Source organism: Pogoniulus pusillus, chromosome 22 (assembly GCF_015220805.1).
Source record: "Pogoniulus pusillus isolate bPogPus1 chromosome 22, bPogPus1.pri, whole genome shotgun sequence".
NCBI lineage: Eukaryota > Metazoa > Chordata > Aves > Piciformes > Lybiidae > Pogoniulus > Pogoniulus pusillus.
This window is the reverse complement of record NC_087285.1, coordinates 7,552,609-7,575,003: the sequence shown is the minus strand read 5'-3', so window position 1 is coordinate 7,575,003 and position 22,395 is coordinate 7,552,609. Positions and strand designations below refer to the sequence as shown.

Sequence of the window (22,395 nt, the reverse complement as noted above, 5' to 3'; positions counted from 1 at the left end):
GCTTCTGTGGTGCTTTCCACCACCCATGTTACTGTCCTCTCATAGCCTACATTTGTTATATAAAGAATACCAGAGTAGCCTACAAAACACGACCGTTCTACCATGGGTTTGAACTCTTCCAATCAAGTACACTGCTTAAATTGGCACAAAATCCTGGGAGATAGCTTTGGCTGTGCTTTCCTCAACTGTTTAAAATGCATTTGACTTCCAGATACAGCCACAACCTGCGCATGCAGATCTCATTTATTTGAAAGCCCACACAGCCTACCTGCAACCTTCGCTTGCACGAACAAGAGAATGCAGGAGTTGGTTCTTGCCGCACTTCTCAAACTCAGAGGACTGAAGTGTTGCAGTGTACGGTTTAAAGCACAGGAGAAAGCCTCATAAGACAAAGCAAAACTGGAGTGAGGAGTTATTTCACTGTTTGAAGCAGCTGTTTGTAAAGTGGAATATATCCTGGAAATTTACAATAGCAAAAGGGAAAGAAATGTAACTTCACTACTCAGTTCCACAAGATTTTGCATCATGGACCTAATGGAGAGGGTCCAGAGGAGGCCACAAAGATTATCAGGGGGCTGGGAACACTTATCCTGTGAGGAGAGGCACAGGGAGCTGGGGTTGTTCAGCCTGCAGAGACATAATAGCAGGCTTCCAGTATCTGAAGTGGGCTACAAGATGGCTGCAGAGGGACTGCTTCCAAAGGCCTGGAGTGATAGGATGAGGGCCAATGGCTTGGAATTAGAGGAGATCTGGATTGGCTGCTAGGAACAAGTTCTTTCTTATGCTTGCGGTGGAACACTGCAGCAGATTGCCCAGGGAAGCAGTTGAGGCCCCATCCCTGAAGATATTCAAGGTCAGGCTTAAGAAGGCTGTGAGCAACTAGTGGCTTAGCTTGGAACTTCTACCAAGGCAGAAACTTCCAGTTCACACATTCACAAGTTTTACAGCTCACCTGCCATAGTATAGCATCTGAACACAGTATCAACAATACTGCAGATATTCAACTGCTTCCACTAAAAATATTACATAAACTTAAACCCATAACCAACAACCCAAACCCCTCAGCACTAAATTCAACTCTTCATAGCCAGTCACTCGCTACCTGCAACGCTGCAGCTACACAAATGCTGAGCACAGATTTCCCTTCTATGGTCACTCATGATTTCAAGTTCATGCCCTGCCCTGGTGTAGCCCAGGATATCATTCACATTGTTACTCCATCCATTAATCTCCCACTTCTTTACCAGCTCTTTCTCCTCCAGCTCACCCAGAGTTACTGACCAAGTGAGAAAGACATCTCTGACCCCAGGAGCAGGCAGAAATTTTGAAGAGCAACATGGGGATTTCTTTTCAGGCTAATTTTCAGATTGCTCAAGATTTAAACTGAACTTTCACAGAACCACAGAATGCTTTAGGTTAGAAGGGACTGTTAAAGGTCACACAGTCCAACCCTGCTGTGGTCAGCAGGGACATCTTCCACTACAGCAGGCTGCTCTGAGCTCCTACCGGGCTGACCTTGAATGTTTCCAGGGAGGAGGCTTCTATCTGCCTCTCTCACCCTCAGTGTAATTTTTTTCTTGTATCTAGTCTAAATTTCCTCCCTTTTATTTTAAACCCATTGCCCTTTGTCCTGTCAAACTTTGGTTAAATGACCCTGTATCTGGACCACTGCTCTTATATTACAGCCCACAAGACCTTAAGAATTTGATTTTGTAATCATCAGAAGAGTGATCATCATCCTTTCTCCTGAGATGTGGGAGTCATGTTTCACACTCTTCCTTGTGAGCATACCCAAAGAACTTACAGATGCACAGACAAAATTGTTATTATAAATAAAACCTTGGACTGAAAAGACTTTAAAGTATGAGACCAATTCTGAGACTAAGGAGTAAGACTAATTTCTGTTTAATTTTGTCTTTTATTCTCCTGGATTAAAAATTATTAATTTTAATGGCAGACTAAGGAGTAAGACTAATTTCTGTTTAATTTTGTCTTTTATTCTCCTGGATTAAAAATTATTAATTTTAATGGCACTAAGTAAATTAAAGTACTAGAACAGGCATTAGTCCATTAGGCAATCACAGTCACACATCCATCCATGAAAGCTCTTCTCTTATTCTCACATATGAGTCATTCTGTTTTTGACCAGCTCCTGCAGATGGCCCTGTATGAGATTCTCACACCATTGAGGTCTCTGACAGTGCAGAGTGATGCAGACCTTCCTTGCAAAGCCATACTTTTCTCCCTGTGCTTTCAAAGCATTTCAACCTTTAAAGCAGAGCACTGCCTCTCTAGCTGTCTGGAAGTAATGAGACCCACACTGGGATGTTCAAAGGCAGTATTTTCATCATTCATCTTCTTCGAAAGCAATGATTAAGGAAGCAATAAAGGAACACCTCTTAACTGGAAAACGTAGAAACCAGCACTTTGGAAAGGAGGAGGAGGAGATGGTTTGAAACAGACTGCAAGAGAACAATAAAAGTTAAAGAGCATTAAACAGCAGCTCTGAGCCTAAAGGTAAAGCAGCTAAGTACTGCAGAAATGAACCATAAAAATGGCACCATAAAAATGCTACGGCGATGCATTACTGCATCCTTAGTTAAAGAGATATCAAGCCTTCCATTACAGACCCTTATTTCAAAGAAAACAGAACAATTACACTGCCAGCCTGGGGGCCTGCTGCAGCCATAAAGCAGCAGCAGTCTAGGGCAGAGACAGTCCATATTTGTTTGCCTTGAACCAAAAAGCAAGCACGCTAACATCAAACACATGTCGTTGGAAGTGTTCAAGGTAGAGCTGGTCAGGGCTTTGAACAACCCAATCTACAGAAATATGTTCCAGCCCGTGGCAGCAGAGTTCCAACTAGGTGATCTTTAAAGTTTCTTTCCAACCCCAACCACTCTACCATTAAAAAAGGCATAAATAGCAACTTAGTATAAATATTTTGCCGTCTTGCAGCTCCTTTAAAAGCAACAAGCTACTGCAATACAGCTCAGCAGAATGACGTAAAACCCACAGAAGCACAGAGGGTACATGGGGTGCAGCTGCCTGAAGGTACATGAAAACATGTGCAAGCAGTAAAAGTCTACTTTACACACAAACAAAATTCTTAAGCCAAGAGGTGGAGAAAGCACATTTTCCAACTGCATCCTTGTCCCAAACAGTCTGAATGTAGCCCAAACTGCCCAAGAGAGCAAAGGAAGGAAGGAAATAAAGAAAGAATGAACGAAGGAAGAACATTCTTGCTAGAAAAACAGAACACAAGCTAAGACAACTGAAAAAAAATCAACACACAGACACAGGTTGTATTATTCAGTAATTTCAACACTGTTAGATCTGGAATCCAAAAAGTGAGCTGAGTTTTCTAGTGCTGCCATAAAGTATCCCCTTTCAGCCAGTACTGGGACCACTTGCACATGATCTTCAGCTGAAAGCAGAACCTACTGATGGTAGCTAAAAGGTTGAAAACAAAAAGTTGTGAAACACTTCCCTGATAAAGCAGGTGCTGTCAGTGCTGGCTCTGCCTCTTGAGTGCAGCACTACTGAGATTAATAAACTGACAGGAGGGAAAAGAAAAATTACAGTGCACTATGAAGAGTCAGTATAAGAGAGGTCAGTGTTTCACAACAAGCCAATGCTATCAAGTAAAAGATGGACAAAAAAGTTACCATAAAGGTGGAGTTTTTTTGTTATGCTTAATGGTATGAAGGTAGACAAGACACCAGTTTTAAAGTGAAAGCATTACAAGCTGATTCTGAGCATCTCCAGTGATTCTGCAGGCATCAATGTCAGCAAACATCACTGCAAACCAGAACAGAAAACCCTAGCATCATGGTCTGAGTTAATATTCTTGTGATGAAACTTGTCATCAAGTCCTGTCAGGTGTGTAATTTCAGAAAAGAAGAAAAATCGATCCTGAAACAATTCTGGAATAGTCTTAGAACACAGCAATCCTGACAGGATGTTTTCTAATGTCTTAATGCTTGCCTATGACAAACCTACCTAAGGAAAAGCTCCATTTAACTGCTGGGTATCCTGCCACCTCCACAAAAATCACAGTATTCACAGGGTAACCTTTTGTCATCAACAAATACATCCACATTCCCAGGGGTTTTATGAGAAAGAAAAAAAACCCAACAACTCCAAAAAAACCTGCACCAAAGTTCGTGATGGAATAGAGAGTCTCCACTCACGGGGAACAGGCACAAAATCAGACAGTAAAAGAAAACCAGCCAGATAAGTGCTCGCTTATGTTTCTTAAAGATCAAATATCCCTTTTGGGAACATTCCAAGGAATTCCTTCCATATAAGTACTATCTTAAGATATCAGAAATGACATGTTTCTGGTGCAAGAACAATGTAATGAAAACAGATAGATGAGGAACCATAGGAGGTCACTCTACACTAGAACTAAAAGGATGTTAGAGCCCTGAGCAATGAACCCTGCAGCAACAGCTCTCTCTGGCTGAACAGGAGCAACATTTTAATTCTGTAGTTGTGAGCATTAATCCCCAAATTCAGGATGCCAAGATCTAAAGAGTGGCAGACACTCTCACGGAAATAGTAATTAAGAGCTGACCTATACTCTTAATTGTATTTTTTTCTGGGGGAAGGGGGGTGACGTCAAAGTTAACTCCAAGTGTTCCTGGCATTTGCTTTTCAGTTCCCCCCATTTGTTCTTGGCACCCCTGCTACCGTTTTAGCAAAGCAGGGCAATGCAAACGAAACCCCTTGTGAGTGTTCCAGAACAACAGGAGCATAGGCTGGGCACAGACTCCTTGCTCTTTTCAGTCTCGTTTCCTCCCCGTGGTGCTACAACAACTGATTAACAGCACAGTAACAACGGCCTGGGGCTTACAAGTTTCAATCCATCTATCCCACCTCTTCCCAGAGCTCCAAACCTGACTGCGTTCTTTATTCAGGCTCTGAAAGGGACTGGGCTGAGAAGGCACAGACGTAACGATACCATACATCACTATCCCGGGTGTAAATCCAGCAGACTGGCATTCCACTTCCAAAAGGACACAAACCAAACCTCGCATCTCAGAAACTGGGGCAACCCAGCAGCTGCAACCAGGGTACGAGCCAGTGTCACAAGCAGTCCTGCTCACACTCCTTCACCTCTATGCTGTCCATAGCTTTCTGGGCAAGCAAGAACACCACACCAGCCCAGTCACTTCTCTTCTGCACCACAGGGGCTAATTTTAAATTCTAAGAGATCAGCTCTGCCAGCTCTGCTATTTAAAGTGCAAGTTAAATATGTTTGACATTCCACACCCCAAATGACAACAACCCAGAATATTTAGAACAGCAGCACGTCAGGCTTTTATTTATTTATTTATCTGGCATGCCTAAGTGCTGCACCTTTTCATTTATATGCAGCTGTTTGCCCCAGGGGCATCAAGCTGTTAACATGTACAGAAGAGATTAAAATGAGCTTGCATGCTGGATGAAATATAAATTAAAATTACAGCACTGTCAGTTTTGAATCTGGGATTGTTTCTCAAGGTCTCCCAAAATGCATAATTTCAAAGGAGTCTGTTTGCTGCTCTATGAAAGGCAAAATGTCTAATTTTTCCACAACATACTCGATGTGAATTAGAAGTCATCCCTAAGCCTGTGACTAAAACACTACATACTGACACTATGAACTGTGCAGGCAGGGACAGTCCAGAAGAAGCAAAAATTTAAAGCAGGACATGTAAACAGAGAGGAGTTCATCTCTCTGATCTCTCTGCCTTCTAATGCAAAGCAAATGAGACACTGGTGGATATTCTAATGCCACTAACTCCCAATACTGTGTCAGCCAAATCCATTACTGACAAAAGGTGAACTGAAGTCCACCTCCTAATGAGCCAAACAATTTTTTTCTGTGTACTTTAGGGCACCATGCGTTGGCATCTCCCCTGGCTTGTCCCTCCACTAGACCCACCTGGTTTCGAGAGGGACGTTGCTGTTGAGTACCCAGCTGTCCTGGAGCTGCACGGACTCGGGAGTGGTGGCCAGGTCGTTGGGCGCTGGAGCGGGTGCGTGGATCTGGTTCCGGCGATTCGTGAGCGAGTTCCTGTTGAGGGAGTTGGCAGAAGAATGATGATGGGACAGTGAATGGTTGTGAGGAGGAGGGAGAGGTGGTCTCAGTGTTGACTGGCTGTGATGATTTGAAGGGCCTAAAACAGAAAAGAAAAAGCAATCACAAATGGGTGTTGATGATACTATTCTCCTTGGGATTTTCAGGGGACCTGGAAAAAAGCCAGACCCTACAACAGAGAACTAAGTCTGCATGCTTTTTCGACCTGTAGGCATTAAGAGGTGATTAAATCAGACCAGCCATCATCAGAGATCAGAGATGTAAACCACTGTTTTGAGGTTTCACAGTTGGGATGTTTATGAAGACTAGATTTAGATCTTTAAAACACTTTATGGATTCTAGCTGGAGAATGACTCCTCTGTGGAGAAGCCAGGACAGCAGATTAGCCTGACCTGCACTCTGTACAGTGACCCAAAGGAACTTTGCCCTCCCTGTTTGTATGAGAGACTTTCAAGAGGAGAACTTTGATGGCTTAAAACCAACTTTTGTGAATATGCTCTTTAAGCATCTAAGAAAACTTAATCGCAGATCTCAATCTCCGTTCAGTCACCTATGTTACCTACCAGCTCCAAACCTGTTTGTTTTCCACTATGAAAAGAAAACAACACAGTACTGGCACTCTCCTATGTTCTTCCCTGCGACCAGGATTTGATCTGTACTTTTCTATTTAGCAATGTCACAAACATCTGAACATTATGCTACTCTTTCAATCTCTTCCACTGAAAAATGACAGATGATGTTTTTAGAGACAGATCAGGATCCAAACATCTCTCATTCTTCTAGCACTGACACATTTGCACTGATAATGGAACTAAGTTTTTCTAATCGATACAGCAAATGGCTAAAAATAAAAAGCACATGAGAAGGCAATAGAGTAAGCAAGTGTCACTCTAGCAGTCACTTTTCTAAACATAAATACAGAATAGTAAATAGGTTATTAAGTGCAATTCCACATGTTGCAGTCATTTACTTCTCATAAAAACAGACAGAGATTCAAGAAAACAGATGCTGCCATGAACTGCATGCTTTTGACATATCAAGTTGCAGCTTTCTTGTAAACAATAGTCAGAAAAAAGAAATATTAGCAAGCTGATAGTTATACTGATGAATGTTTGCTTTTAGAAAATGAAGCACATTTTGTACTTAATGAATCACTAAAAGAAAACATTACAAGGGGAAACATTTGCAGCTAGACTGATCTATTTTTATGTGAAACAATGAAGTACAGAAAAAGTGCTAAACTGATTAAGTCAATTAAAGCAAATATAAAAAAAAAAAAAACAACAAAAACTAACAAACAAAAACCAACCCCCAAAGCACCACACTGTTCAAGGGGGGTCAATCCCAAATGATTTCAGGCCACACAACTAAGAACTGGAACTGCTCCATCATTTCAGGCTGTTAGATCTACAGATCTGACCAAAACACCTTCTGTAATCAGGGATAATTCAGATTCTCACATGGAACTGTGCAAGAGAGAAGAAACTACTCTTGTCTTTTTGTGTATGAGGAAACCCGTACAATACTGCAGCTGTAGCCCTGGCAACCTGAGGGGCAAAATGGAACAGCACACCGAGCTGCAGTGGGGACCGTGTCCTGCCTGGTCCTGAGTATCTGCCTGGGCTCTCGCTATATATGTACACGTGCTGCTGCGGAACATGGCTCAAGGTTGGACTTGGCAGTGCTGGGTTAATCACTGGACTCACTGATCTTAAAGGTCTTTCTCAACCTAAAAGTTTCAGTGATTCTATGGAACAGCCTCGGAATCAGTTCCTCTCCTAGCACTGCTCTGCCAACTGCCTGTCCCAGGGAAAAGCAATGAGAAAACCTACCCCTAGCAGCAACACAACCAAGGAACAGGAAGAAAAGTTTTTTGGAGAGAGATCATTAACTGTCCTAAGCATTTGTGTGGGCCTGGACAGCACAGGTTGATGAAAAAGAGACCAGCAGGTTTAGTTCAACTTGCACAAGGCTAGCAGAAAGTGTAAACCATAAGAAATTCTGCATCCTCTAATGTCATTTTAATCTGCACAGAAGTTTCTTTACCATTTCTGAATATCTGTTGTCTGAATGCTGACCCTATGGCAGTGGCCTTCTCTGGACCCACTCTAGGAGTTTCATGTCCTCCTTGTATTGTGGGCACCAAAACTGGGTGCAGTATTCCAGACAGGATCCACTGATATAATCTCTCAGGTTAGACTCCTTGTGAAGGGTTCTACTTCTTTGCCTTCACTTGCTTGCATATGCATACCACTTCTTCACAGTGAAACAACCCATCCATCACTGAGACCAGATCTGCCATTTCATTGGCCCTAGCAGTGCTGAGAACAAGCTCATGTTCCTGCTCCAAGTATGCTGATTGCATCTAGATGCACTTGGATGTGTGCATCTCAGTACCACTGGTTTTGACAGTGTGGAGAAGCAGCAGTTGTGCTCTGTGAGCACAGCAACAGCTCAAGTTCAGCAGAGCTACTTCAGTCACTGCTGCTCCTGCCTCCTGTGTGCTGAACTCCTGGCCTAGAGGCTGGCAGCTGCAGACATGAAGCGTGGGACAGGCTTTGCTGCAGTGGCATCCAATTGCCTTGTAAGTGGGAAGGTAATTTACCTTCAGCTGTCCTGCAAAGGATAAGGCGAAGGACACTTACAGAAAGGTGATTTGTCCGCGGTCATTTGAGGCTTGGCTTGGTCAGAGTAGGATACAGAAACTGTGACAACGTCCCAGACTTTGTCCAGTAAACCACCTTCCCCCTTGCCTGGGATTTTTCTGGATATTGAGAGTAGGCACTGGTGGAGGTGTTTATATTTGTTGTTTGGTTTTTTTGCTACATCAACATGAAATTTTCTGCTCTAATATCGTGCTGAGGAGGTGGCTGCAGTGCACTGGCAGCGACTGATAAGTGACTCACAATTTTTTACCACGTTTCCTGAATTTTCAGTCTGAAAGGTACAGTCTGGGATGACAGCCAGTCATTCAACCTATTCTTGCCTCAAACACTGTACAAACACCGGACAAAAGAAGGAACACCTGGCAAATGCTTGGAGTTTACAACAAGAGAGAGAGTTAATGATATCCGTGGTTATGAGTGAGATAATTCACTGCTTTACAGCATCTGCTGAAAACATTTTCAGAACACTGAGACTGTGTGCACTATGGCCTTGTGCAAAATAATGTAGAGAGAATTGAAACAAACCATCAGAAGAACTGAAGCAGAGGCAACATGAAACAGAGTCTCTATTGCTGCAAAGGAACCCACGTCCCACCCCACCAAACTCAAATGAAGGCTGAAATCCCAGGGTGACAGCTGGCCACGGAGGCGGCTGCTCCTTGTGGTACTGGACTATATTCTTGGATGCTTCAATGCTTTCTTTTCTTTCTGACTAATGGGATCTGCCTTTGATGATGAATTTAGCTTGGAAGGTGGCCCTGTGGTTCTGTGAAAAGCTGTTACTCATTGTGATAGCAGATGATGTGGTTTCCTTGAGTGTGGTAGAGTTGTTTGAATAAAGAGCTAGGAGTAGTGAAGATTTGGTTTCATAAGCTGGCTAAGAAGGCTTTTCTGTGGGCTTACTTAATTTGTTTTTTCTTTCAATGCATCAGCTTTGTTATTTTTTTTTAACTGTTCAGTATTTATATTGTTTAGAAGTATAAGGAAACAGCTGCACCATTGTTCATTTCAGGGAAATAATAGATGTTTGGGGGTTTTTCTTATAGCTGTTTTGTAAAGAGGGTTAGTGAGGAGGTGGTTATACATCTCTAGTATGTAATCATGGTGCAGAGGATAATTCAGCACAACTAAGATACAATCTATGGTACTTTTTTTTGAGGTGGGAAAGATGAAGAACTGGGATGCAGGGAAGCAACTGCTTTACTTAGATTAGGGATGATGCTGGTTTTGCTTTGAATTTAATCTCTGAGGTGGGAGATTCGTTTGTTCTCTGCGCATTGTTGTGCTCGGATTTAGTGCATATGTTAAGTGAAAGTACCAAAGCCCTGGAATAACTTGGAAAACTAATTTGTCCATGTAGAAGTAGATTTGAAGTTTCACTTTGTGAACTGCAAAACCAGCTGAGAAATGGTGTTTGGGTGTGTGTACTTGACAGCACACAGCCATCACTCTTGTACTTGTAATGCTGTGCGATCCCTGAGATTGCTAGGATCGCGACAAAATGAAACCATAGCGATGCAGCTGCACAGGCTCCAAAAGGACCTGCAGTGGCTGATCAGCCCTCACCCTGGCACTTCTGCTTTTGTCCTGCACTGCACAGAGCAGGGCCGTCACCCCGGGCTTGTACTTCAGGCTGCACATCCGTTACTCTCTCTGCTGGATGCAGAACTGAAGATCATGACAGAGTTTTGCCCAGAGTTGGGTTTCTTTGGTGTTTGTTTTACTCTGAAGCAGAGAAGTACTGTTTTGCATCTTGTTTTAGCAAAATGTTACCTCTATACTAGCATGATCTGTTAGTTCCACCAGATAAAAGAACGAACTGAGCAAAACATTGGTTTTCTCTTTGTTTCTTAGCGTTTTGGTTCTGATTATGTCCAAATAAGTCAGTTGAGTAGCTTATGATTACTCATCACAGATATGGAGATCAGACAGGATCACAGGATATTAGGGGTTGGAAGGGACCCAAAGAGGTCGAGTCTAGCCCCTCTGCCAGAGCAGGACAATCCTATCTAACACAGATCTCAAAGGAACAAATCCATACAGGCCTTGAAAGTCTCCAGAGAAGGAGACTCCACTACCTCTCTGGGCAGCCTGTTCCAGTGCTCTGTGACCCTTACAGTAAAGGAATTCCCCCCTGCACTGACGCGGAAGCTCCTTTGCTGCAATTTACGCCCATTGCTCCTTGTCATATCCCAGGGAGCAAGTGAGCAGAGCCTGTCACCCCCTCCCCCAGCATTCAGATACTTATAAACATTTATCGAATCCCCTCTAAGTCTTCTCTTCTCCAGACTAAAAAGCCCCAGGTCCCTCAGCCTCTCCTCATAAGCCATGTCCCCCAGTTCCCTAATCATCTTTGTAGCCTTCCACTGGACCCTCTCCAGCAGATCCCTGTCCCTCTTAAACTGGGGAGCCCAAAACTGAACACAGTATTCAAGGTGAGGTCTCATCAGGGCAGAGTAGAGGTGGAGAAGAACCTCCCTTGATCTGCTGGACACACTCTTCCTTCTCAGATTACTTAATTAGAACACAATTTATCCTCGCGCAGCTTCTGATTTGAAATGAGTGCTGCTGATAGTCTTGACCGGCAGTAAGATCTCTTGAAGAATCGCCTGTTGATTATATGGTCATCAAGCCCTGATTTTTCAGAAGCACAATCAGTGTGTACTGAAATTAATTAGAGCTATGTATGTTTGTCTATTTGTGAATTTAAATCAGAAATATATTAAAAAAATAAAAGCCCAACCAGGGAAGGTACTGGTATTTCAGATTGCCAGTTCTCTGGTTGTCACTGCTGTTTTAAGTGACTTCTTTCTGAATCCTAAATGTTTGAGATGTTCTGGTGCATTCTGGCCAAGTCTCTAATAATTGAGAGAAGGTGTCATTTCCTCAGTATTTTTCCCCAGACCAGTGCTGGTCACTGCTGTATCAAAACCCGAAATCTCCTTCCTGATGGAAAAATTCCAAGTCTGCTCCACCAAGACACTTAACTGTGTTAAAGCTTCCAAAGAGTAAAGCAATTTGCAAGAGGCTGCAGAGCATGTCATGTTGTAAGGAATGTTCTGCCACTCCTTTAGGCTGCTGATCTTTTATTACAGGACAAATGATTTACTTGTCTGAACTTCAGAGCTCAGCAGATTTGCAGGTACTGCTGTTGAAGTTTTAATTTAGGCAAAGATGCTCATAAAGAAGTGCTCAGATGTTCAGATGTGAATCCAATTTTATATCCCTGGCAAGTTCAATAGTGTTCAGCTTCTGCTTTTGATTCATTTAAGCAGGTTTATGAAGAAGCAGCATATTAAGCTTCTATCTCGTATATACACCAGTGTGTGAGTGCTTGCTCCCTAGTTAGTACTTTTAATATATATATAAGTTTTTATATGTTTTAATATAAATGCTATACTGTCTATATAATGTTGATATTGGTATTTGGTTTATTACTCTGTATTAAAAGTGACATTCATCTTTGCAGCTGCAGTGCATGTTCAGTTGCTTCTGCGCAGCTTATATTGCACACTACATTTTATTTACTGTGTGGTAACCGAGTCTTGAGGCAGATGGAATTAATTTGTGGTAACTTGAATTCAGTTCTTGCTTCCTTAATCTTACAGAAATTCTATTCATCCTTATTGATGTGCAGTTGGCTCACTTCTAAGAACAACCTCTATGATTTTTGTGCTCTCAAGATTCAGAGTCCTTATTTAGCTGGCACTACTGTGTCTCCCAGAGCAAAACTTTTTAGTTTTGTGGGTATAATTTTTTCATATTTATCTTCTGGAAGGAAAAGCTGCGTCCCAAGTTGAGAAAACATGAAGCCCGTGAATCTTCTGAAGTAATTTTCAACATGAGGGCATTGGTTTAAATTTTATCACTTTGTAAATATCCACTTATTAAAATCCAGAAATGCTTTGTTAAAAGCCAGAACGCAGACTAGGAGGGTAATTCCGCTTAAGCTGCTGTGCATGTGGATATTGTCCAAGCACATTCTCTTCCTGCTGTGTCTTACTCCACGTGCTGTTGGGGAATGGCATAGGACTGGCGTAGATGAGACATCTGATGTTCTGCAAGGGCTGTGTGGAGGATTTAAACATAACATTTTCAAGGCTAAACAGTCTCTTTTCAGCTTAGGTAAATTGTGGCTGAGGCAAGGATAGTGAGGAGAGCAGCATATATGATGGCCCTAAAATTTAGGATGCCTTCATAGTAGGTGACTTCATAGAAGATTACAAAGGGCTGGAGAATCTCTCTTATGGGAGCAGGCTGAGAGGGTTGAGGCTGTTTAGCCTTGAGAAAGAAAGGCTCTGGGGAGACCTTACAGCAGCCTTCCAGTATCTGAAGGGGCCCTACAAGGAAGTTGGGAAGGAACTTTTTACAAGGGCTTGTAGTGATGAGAGAGAACGGATTGAAGCTTGAGGAGGGGAGATTCAGACTGGAAATCAGGAAGAAATTCTTTACAGCAAGGGTGCTGAGAATTTGGAGCACGTTGTTCAGGGAGGCTGTGGATGCCCCCGTCCTGGAGATGTTCAAGATCAGGTTGGATGAGGCCTTGAGCAGCCTGGTCAGCTGGAGCAGCTGAGAGGTGTCCTCTTTTCAGTGCACAAACACTACAACCTAGCCATACCCTACCAGTCACACACTGTAAAACAGAAAAGCATGTACAGGAGAACTTCAGCTACAAAAATGGTGGGACTTGGACACTGGGTGGTGCAGCTAGGCTTGACCTTCTCAAAATACAGTATCTGATGTGACCAGCTTTCAGGTGCTGATACCAGTCCCCACCACCTACAGCTTTGGTGCTGTGTCGCTGCCTGGTGAACTATTGTCCTTGACCCACAATGTGGCAAAGCTCAGGGACTGCCAAACCACAGTGGAAGCCAGCAGGCATTGCCCAGAGATCTAAGGACTTGGGTGTGTGGCAGAGCAGTGTCACCAGCCCAGGCAAGCTGAGGCCAGCCCAGCACGGTGAATATCAGCACTGGTCTGGGAACCACCTCCTTGCACCGAATCTACACTGTGTTCCACTAGCACTGGAGGGGCAAGGCACAGCTCCATGCCAACACAGGAACAGCCTTCAGCCGGCAGCTGGCTTTCCATCTGCTCAGAGACCAGGAAAACGGCCTGCCTAACATTTTCATGATGAGGCACCCACAGAGCTTATGCTGCCCAGCAATCCTCCCAGTAGGACTACATCAAATATTTCACTGCTGCATGTATCATGAACCAATTCACTGCAAGCTAGAAAAACTCTCTAGGAAAGAAGAAACGAAGCAGCCCAATGAAAACTTTGAGTAGTTGGGGAAGACCAAGTGTTGCCTTACCTAAACAGTATTACCAACATGCAGAAACTTGTCTCATCAGGGCATTAAATCTCAGTGCAATTCTACTATGTGAGCTTGAAGAGGCTTTCAAAACAAGGTAGTAATAATAATAATAATCATAATCATCATCATCTCACTTAAAATCAGTGAGAAAGTAAAGATCATGACTTCTTATCCCCTGAGACTGTTTCTTGCTTCTCTGACATCCTCTGCCCAGTTCACCCAGCTTGCCTCTGATACCATAATTGCAATGCAACTATAAGCTTTTGGCTGCCACTTTAATTATGCATTGTTCTTACTTCTCCATGCTGGAGAAGGCAATTGAATTTACAACCTGAAGAGACTGTGTAATCATCCTGGCAGACACCAAACTCTGAAGTGCTTTCATATTACCAGAACAAACAGAATGCAGGGAACTGTAAAGTCTCTTGGCAATGCTTCTTGTTCCTAGTGTCAAAAGGAGAACAAATAACACAGTCCTACCATTATGCAAGTGGCATGTATTTTTGACAACTCTGCTTCACCCCAGGTACTCGGATCAACATCCTCTTTCCCTGTCCTTTGTCTCAAGGCCATGAGTTTATTTTTCTGGGAAGACCAGAAACACAAAGACACTTAAGGAAAGTGCCACAGAAACATGGTACAAAATGAACAATGAAGGAACAGATTCCATTTTCTACCTAAGGTATTAAAGTAACAATGATTATTGGACACACTGTTTCTTCCTCTAGAATATTTGAGACCACCACAGTACTAAATGGAGGTTAGTGCTGTGAAAACAAAGAGGGAGAACAGCTCTCAGGTGAAACACTGCATATACAGTAATGATAGTGCCAATATTGAAGAACAACTTAAAAATGGGACATTTATCCAACACAAGTCATAAGAGACTAGGGAGTTAAATACCGAGATTGCAATTTGGCTGAAACCTCTGGATAAACATCTGCTACCTTGCAAAAATTGCTAGCAGCCTTTTCTAATGATGAGAAAGACTCAAAACCTATATTTGAAATCTCTGCTTTAAAATGCGTGTGGGCTGACAGAATCCCCTGGACAGAAAAGGTTCAGGGCAGTTAAAACCATACCATGTTAGATGAATTTCAGAAAATCTCCAGACCAAGGGGCAAAACTTCCTGACATGGAAGCTGACTTCTGAAATGACAGACAAGAAAAGGAGACAAGGCAGGTTCTGATGTCAAAGAATTCTGTTTCTTTGAGAATGGGGCAAGTAAAGCCAGCAGGTACCAAGGGAAGTCCTAAACAGGTATGTCATAGAATCATAGAATCAACCAGGTTGGAAGAGACCTCCAAGATCATCCAGTCCAACCTATCACCCTGCCCTATCCAATCAACTAGACCATGGCACTAAGTGCCTCATCCAGTCTTTTCTTGAAGACCCTACAAGCTCTCAAATTAGCATGACAGTCTTCTACAATAGAAGGGGAGCTTCTTCGTGAATCGCATGTAGAGGTTATACACAGAGCAGAAGCTAACTCGGCAGAATACAAACATTGGTATATGACAGCAGAAGGTCCTAGGCCCTCTCTTCTACACTATACATGGTGTAGATAGCACAGGGCAGTAAACTTGGTCTGGATGAAGAGTCCTCAACATCCGTGTGCTCTGAGGCAGTCTCACAGACCAGTCACTGTTTCCATCTCTCACAACTTCGTTAAAAGCAAGAGTCTATTTGCATCAGTTTGGCAAAATACTAATCATCCAGCAGATATTAAGTGGCAGTTCTGCAGTTGAAAAATCCAGTAAGATTACTTTGGTTCCATACTATAACTATGACACAGAATGACAACACATGACCTTCCTGTCTCTAACGTGCAAGAAAAATCAGTGTTAAGTCTTCATAAGTATTATAAAGACACCAAGAATAGGTATTATAAAGACATCAAGACCTTTCTGAAAGGATCTTTTATCAACCACATTTCCCAAGGAACTTTCAGAAACAGAGAAGTCAGGCTTAAGAAACTCCTAAGTGGAGAGTTTTCTTCCTAAACATTCTAGTATTTTAGGTTGAATTTCTTTTCATTAGACTATAACCTGTAAATTACAGCTATCTGTAGTATTAGGGAGTAGGATACATATTAGGTGTCCCTACTTAATAGGGAAGGAACCCATATCAAATCACTTTAAAAAATAAACCTTACCTACCTAACTTCTTGCTCTTAAGTAACTGTTCCTCTCTATGCCAATAAAGGTTATATTAAGAAATAAAAAATAAAGGTATCCATTAATTTTTAGTGATTTTCTTGCCACTGGTATATGTGAAAGATTTTAATTCACATTCACTTATCAACCCAGAAGACTTCAGTAATGGAGACATTTATTTTGATAACAAAAAAACAACAGTAAAAGAAATACTAAAAAAAACACCCAAACAACTTCATCTTCAGAAGTTTTTCACAACTGGGTAAATCCATATGGCACCTGGATCAGAAATAATTATAAGTGCTTCATCAAAGGGCCACAAAGATCATCTGAGGGCTGCAACACCTCTCTTAGGAGGACAGGTTGATTGTTCAGTCTAGGAAAGAGAAGATGCTGGGGGGACCTTAGAGCTGCCTTCTGGTACCTGAAGGGATCCTACAGGAAGGCTGCAAAGGGACTTTTCATAAGGGTGTCTAGTGATAGAACAAGGGGAAATTGTTTAAAGCTGAGGGAGAGTAGGTTTAGGCTGGATCTTATGAAGTTCTTCAGTACAAGAGTGGTGAGATTATAGAGCAGTCTCTGCCCAGGGAGGTTGTGAATGCCTCCTCCCTGGGGGTATTCAAGGCTGGAGGAAGCCTTGAACAGCTGAGTCTAGTTAAGAGGTGTCCCTGCCCCTGGTAGGGAGATTGCAATAGATGATCTCTAAGGGCTCCTCCAACATATGCCATTCTATGATTCTGAGTCACGAAGGCATAGAGATGCCCATATAGCAAAGGTTTCATTTTAAATGAACGTTTCCAAAAAGACTGTTCACAAACACAGGATGGCAGAAGAGATGTAAAACTGAAGAGTAAGCCAGGGTATAGACAGGGATCAGAAAGCCCATAAAACACACTCTGGCAATGCAGAATATGGAGTTTTTATCTGTTAAAACTACTTGTAGCCCATGTTACACACACTGAATTGATCAATAGCAACAACCACGATATAGGAACAATGCTAATACCCAGTGTTCTCTAAAATACCTGCCCTGCTATCTTCATAAACGAAGCCTCACAAGGGAAGGACATTAGCAGAGTTTTACAGGTGTATAAACTGACACCTAGTCTTTTTCTCCTTACTACAAGGCCTTCCTTATCTGGCACACACTGCTCCAGCCACCGCACATTAAAATGCATAAAAGCTCACGGCAGTGGGTACTAATAGGAAGTATCCCATGTTTAGGTTTATTAGGTCCAACAAGTTTGGGTTTCATTTATTTTTTATGTGGGCTATCTGGATAATATATTTCATTGAGAAGAAACAAATGAAACCACTCCTAAGGATCTAGAAATGCAGTACCACTCTAACGGTTTAGCTATCTATTAAAAAACAACAAAGAAACCCACACCAAAACCCCTGCAGCTAATCATAGATTTTCCAAATGATACATCACACAACTTCTAGCTGTTGGAGAGGATTACACTTTTAAGCTAATGTCTAATTAGCACATTCTGAAAGAAATATAAGAGCACAAGCTACCCTCATCAGGGCATGCGAGTCTATCACGGTTAAAGCTTAAAAACCATCCCATGTGTATTTTCTGCATCATAAAAAGAGGAGTCTGGAATTAAACCCAAGCTACACATCTGTGTAGGATGCTGATAGATATCTTGATAGGGTGTCACTATTTCAATTTACTTGCATATTGTTTGACACAAGCTCAGGGAAATATGGCAAGCCCTGCCATGAACAGAGGGTTCTCTGAAGCGGTATGTTGTCTCTTTTTATTAAGTGAGACTTCACCAAGCTCTAGATTTATGAAACACACAAGAAAAAAATTATTAAATTATTCATCAGTGATAAGACAATTAAGAAGCAAACTAAGGACCAAGTGGAAGCTGGGTCCTGAGGGAAAACAGCTGGTCCTCTCATTAGAAGTACATTTTGGCAGGAAAATAACCTCCGAACAGAGGGAACCTGCTGCTAAAACAGCCTTAGAATCAAATTAGGAGCAACTGACAAAGACTCACACGAGGAGTGAGATAGGTATCGCTGTGTGGCTGGTGCAAGCTGCATAACCCCCACTTCTGGCAAAAAGGTGCCCTGACTTTATTACACTTTGGAGCCACAAGACAAGAAGGCAGCTGCCTCAGCCACTGGGAACTTTGTGCTGCTGTGTCAGACTACAGGGAAATGCCTTAAAACACATGCAAATGTTATTTGCACCGAATATGCCCTTGGCTGAGCACAGAATCCTGCAGCGAGGACGGTGCCCGAGTCACTGCATCACCCTGTACCCCTGCTTCAGATTCCTTGTTTATCAAACAGAAAAGCAGACCCCAGCACACACACAAAACAGAACACTGGATTGGTAAATACAGAAGAAGCTCACTAGCAGCCCAAGGTCTTCTCAGAAGCTGGTACCACATACATCCTGAATATAATCACTGTCCACCTGTGCAGCAGACAACCACCCACGGTCAGGTAAGAATATTCCAGACTTGCAGTGCTGGAGTGCAGGTGTTACTAGAAAAAAAAAAGGAACTGCAGCATGCCAGGTGACACTGAAAGCCTTTCAGAGATAGAAAAGAGAAGGATAAGGAATAAGAAAGGTGTCTATATTCAGCCAGTATCTGAGGGTAAACCATAGCATCTGTTCTATCACCCAAGGACCCCTTTCCAACTGAGGAGAATTGACAAATGGAAAAGAGACTCGTGGCCTGAAACAAAAATGGATTTAGCAGAACACAGTAAAAAGTATACAAAGTTATATATATATGACACCAAGCTGTGTGGTGCAGCTGACATGCTGCAGGGCAGGGATGCCACGCAGAGGGACCTGGACAGGCTGGAGAGGTGGGCACAAGCCAACCTCAGGAGGTTCGACAAGACCAAATGCAGCGTCCTGCATCTGGGTTGGGGCAACCCCAGGCACAAATCCAGGCAGGGCAGTGACTGGCTGGAGAGCAGCCCCGAGGACAGGGCCTTAGGGGTGCTGGTGGACAAGAAGCTCAACATGAGCCAGCAGCCTGGAGGGCCAACCAGATCCTGAGCTGCATCAGGAGAAGGGAGGCCAGCAGGGTGAGGGAGATGATTCTCCCCCTCTACTCTGCTCTGGTGAGACACCTCCCCCCCCCCCCCCCCCAGAGTACTGCATCCAATTCTGGAGCCCCCATTACAAGAAGGATGTGGATGTGCTGGAGCATATCCAGAGAAGGGCCACCAGGTTGATCAGAGGGCTGGAGCACCTCTGCTGTGAGGACAGACTGAAAGAGTTAGGGCTGTTCAGTCTTGAGAAGAGGAGGCTTCCAGGCACCCTTATTGTGTGTCCAGGGGGGGTTAGAACGAGATGATCCTTGTGGCCCCTTCCAACCCTGACTGATTCTATATTCTGCCCAGTGAACTTACAGTGGTCGCAACAAGCAGGAGAGCAGTCCTCAGGAGCAAGACGGAGAGAAGCAGGACGAAGAGAAGCCTGTGTCCTCAGCAAACTTCCCCCACTGCAGCGAGTGAGAATATTATGGTCTGGGATCCACCTGTGAGCCAGCTCATGTCAGCTGACCTGGCTATTGCCCCTCCCAGCTTAATTGAACTCCTGGCTGATTACAAATTGCTAAAACCTGGTGGATCATGGCTGGCCTATGAATCTGCCCCAGTAAAACTGAAGCACTGTGCTACAGTGGTTTTTACAGGGTGAAGCAGCACACACAACTACAGATCCACTACGCTCTAGCCTGGTTTGTAGAGCCAGAACCACTGTTCCCTTCCTTCTTTGCCTTTTTTTCTGCTATCTACTGTCTTTATCTTGTGGGATGTTTTTCACACCTTCCTTTTGTGCATTTTATTTCTTTTCCTATCCTACCATTTCTTTAAGTTCAGAAGATTTACTCCTTGTCTCGTCCTCTCTTCCAACCTATCCTCCAAGATAATCCATCTTAGCCTTCTAGAGATAAAAAAGAAACAACCAACAAAGTATCACTCACAGCACCACAAAGCACTTACTAATTTGTGCAGTTTCATTGCAGAAATACATAATTAGTGACGAGGGTGATTTATGTTGAAGTCAGTATCCCTAACCATGCCCACAGCAAAACAGAACTGTTGTGCCATCCACTAAAACATACAAGTCTCATTGGCTGCCACGCACCTTGTTCTACACATGTGAGAAACCTTTACAAGTAACATAAAGGTCCATAACTTTATTTTTGGTGACACAGAAATACAAAATCAGACACTTCATCCTAATTCCACACAACTGTACTTCTTACTTAAAACAAAATCCTGGTAAGAATGTCATGTTCTTCTTTCCCTGTATTAGTCCATGTGTGTGTGGAGTATTTTTACAGATGGAAGCAGAAACACCAATTTTGCTCTTAAATAATTCTGCTTAAAACGGTTACTCCAATCGTTGCATAAGATTTAAACACCTAGCATAACTGGCAGGAATTCTGACATCCCTGCATAGCACCGAATTAGTCTCAGCCTGTTTCCAAACCTGATTCATCATATGAAATATAACAATTCCCACTCCAGTCTTTCTGTATCCATTCACTTGGGTCAGCCAGCAAAATACACACTTCAACCTTTCCTACTGCTCCAGATCTGTCATACCAAAGTGGGTTTTGCATAAAAAGAAATGGCATGCTACTATATTTGCTACAGGTTTAGGCTCTTAGTTATAAATATTTCAGATGATGCTGTAGACAGGTACTCAGGTGATACAGATTTCAGCTCATCACATGCACAATGAGAAGAGTTACATATTCATCTGGATCAGTTCTACACTAATTTACCTGAGCTGATCACAGAAAAATGAGGCATACACAAAGAACAATTTCTGAAATGATGGAATTTATACTTAGCACCTTAACAATTTATCAGGTACACAGAGTGAGATGGGCTTATACAGGCACGAGAGTACACAGGACAACACACCAACACAGACAAAGGATCTCTGCTACACAGAAGTAGTCTCACTGTCCCAGCACCGTGACTGGGTGAAGCAGCTAAATCCTGCTGGTCCTGAGCCAGCTCCTGGCAGAGCTGTGATGCTGAGCCGCAGGAACTCAGCTGCTGGGACAGGCATAAAGCCCTAGACCAGACCTCAAGGACCCAGAGCCCAGAACCAATGGGGGAGGAGGATGTGGGCAGAAACATTGCCAGGAAGGGAGGAGAGGAGAGAAGATGAGGGTGACAAAGATGGAGGAGCTACCCTGCTGAGGTGCTGATGGCTGCACCTTGCTCAGCTGAGTGGGACCTACAAGGAGACAGAACTAGGAGAGCAGAATAGGGAGGCTGTTAAAAGAAGAAAAGGGAAAGGAAAAGCTGCAGAGCTCCTCCAAGACAGTTAGCATTTCTCCTCAGGCAAGATCCAAGGTGAATGAAAGTAGAGGGAGACAACCAGGAGAACTGTCAAGGACAGGATAAGGGAGGAAAGCAGGCCTGAACAGGGTGAAGTGTGCTGCACACTTCAGTCATACCTCTATAGCTGTATCACACTGAGCTGTATCATACACTGTAGATGTACCTATACCTGTAATTACTTATAAATACACACTCATCTTTTTTTCTTTATCAGTGCTACAGAGGTATGTCAGCTTGTGTAGTGGATTCATACCTTTTCTCTTAGTCCTAGCAGTATTATTGCACTTACAAATTCAGAGACACTACTTGGCAGTCCAATGAATATAGTTCTTAAACTCAGTACTGTTTCAGAGGGTTTAAAAAATAGTGGGCCAATAGCTATGTGGCTACAGTTAAAATGATACTTTCATGGACAGATCATTATTCCTTCAACACTGTAGCTTTGGGAAAAGTAACCTATTTTTATTTCTCCAGAAAGTGCAGGATTTGCAAAGAAATGCTTATGCTAAGAAAAAAAACAACCCAACTCACCCAAAACCAACCATGACATGATCTTAGGCCATGTTAAAGAAATGAGTTTAGTCCTGCCACTTGGGCATACTGTTTGCAGGGTCAACCTCACCCAGAACAGTGACTAGTAAGGGAACACTTCAAGACCCCATCTTCAGAGCCAATCCTATTCAAAGCAAGCAACCACAAGACATAACTGACACTCCTCCTATATATTCTATACTCTCAAAATGCAAGATTATTATTTCCTAAACAAACATAAACTGATCTCTCTCTTCCTCATGCATTAACAATTAATATGGATCCTGCT

General features: G+C 42.9%; 1 protein-coding gene across 50 annotated transcripts in view; it reads right to left on the bottom strand.

The window, feature by feature from the left end:
- Positions 1–22,395, bottom strand: part of TENM2 (teneurin transmembrane protein 2) — a 1,869,083-nt gene that overhangs the window by 175,912 nt on the left and 1,670,776 nt on the right. For all 50 annotated transcript variants that reach the window (XM_064161561.1, XM_064161557.1, XM_064161558.1 and 47 more), the window contains one exon: positions 5,933–6,167. In XM_064161561.1, coding sequence (XP_064017631.1) covers positions 5,933–6,167 — 235 coding nt within the window. The remainder of the gene's footprint in view (positions 1–5,932; positions 6,168–22,395) is intronic.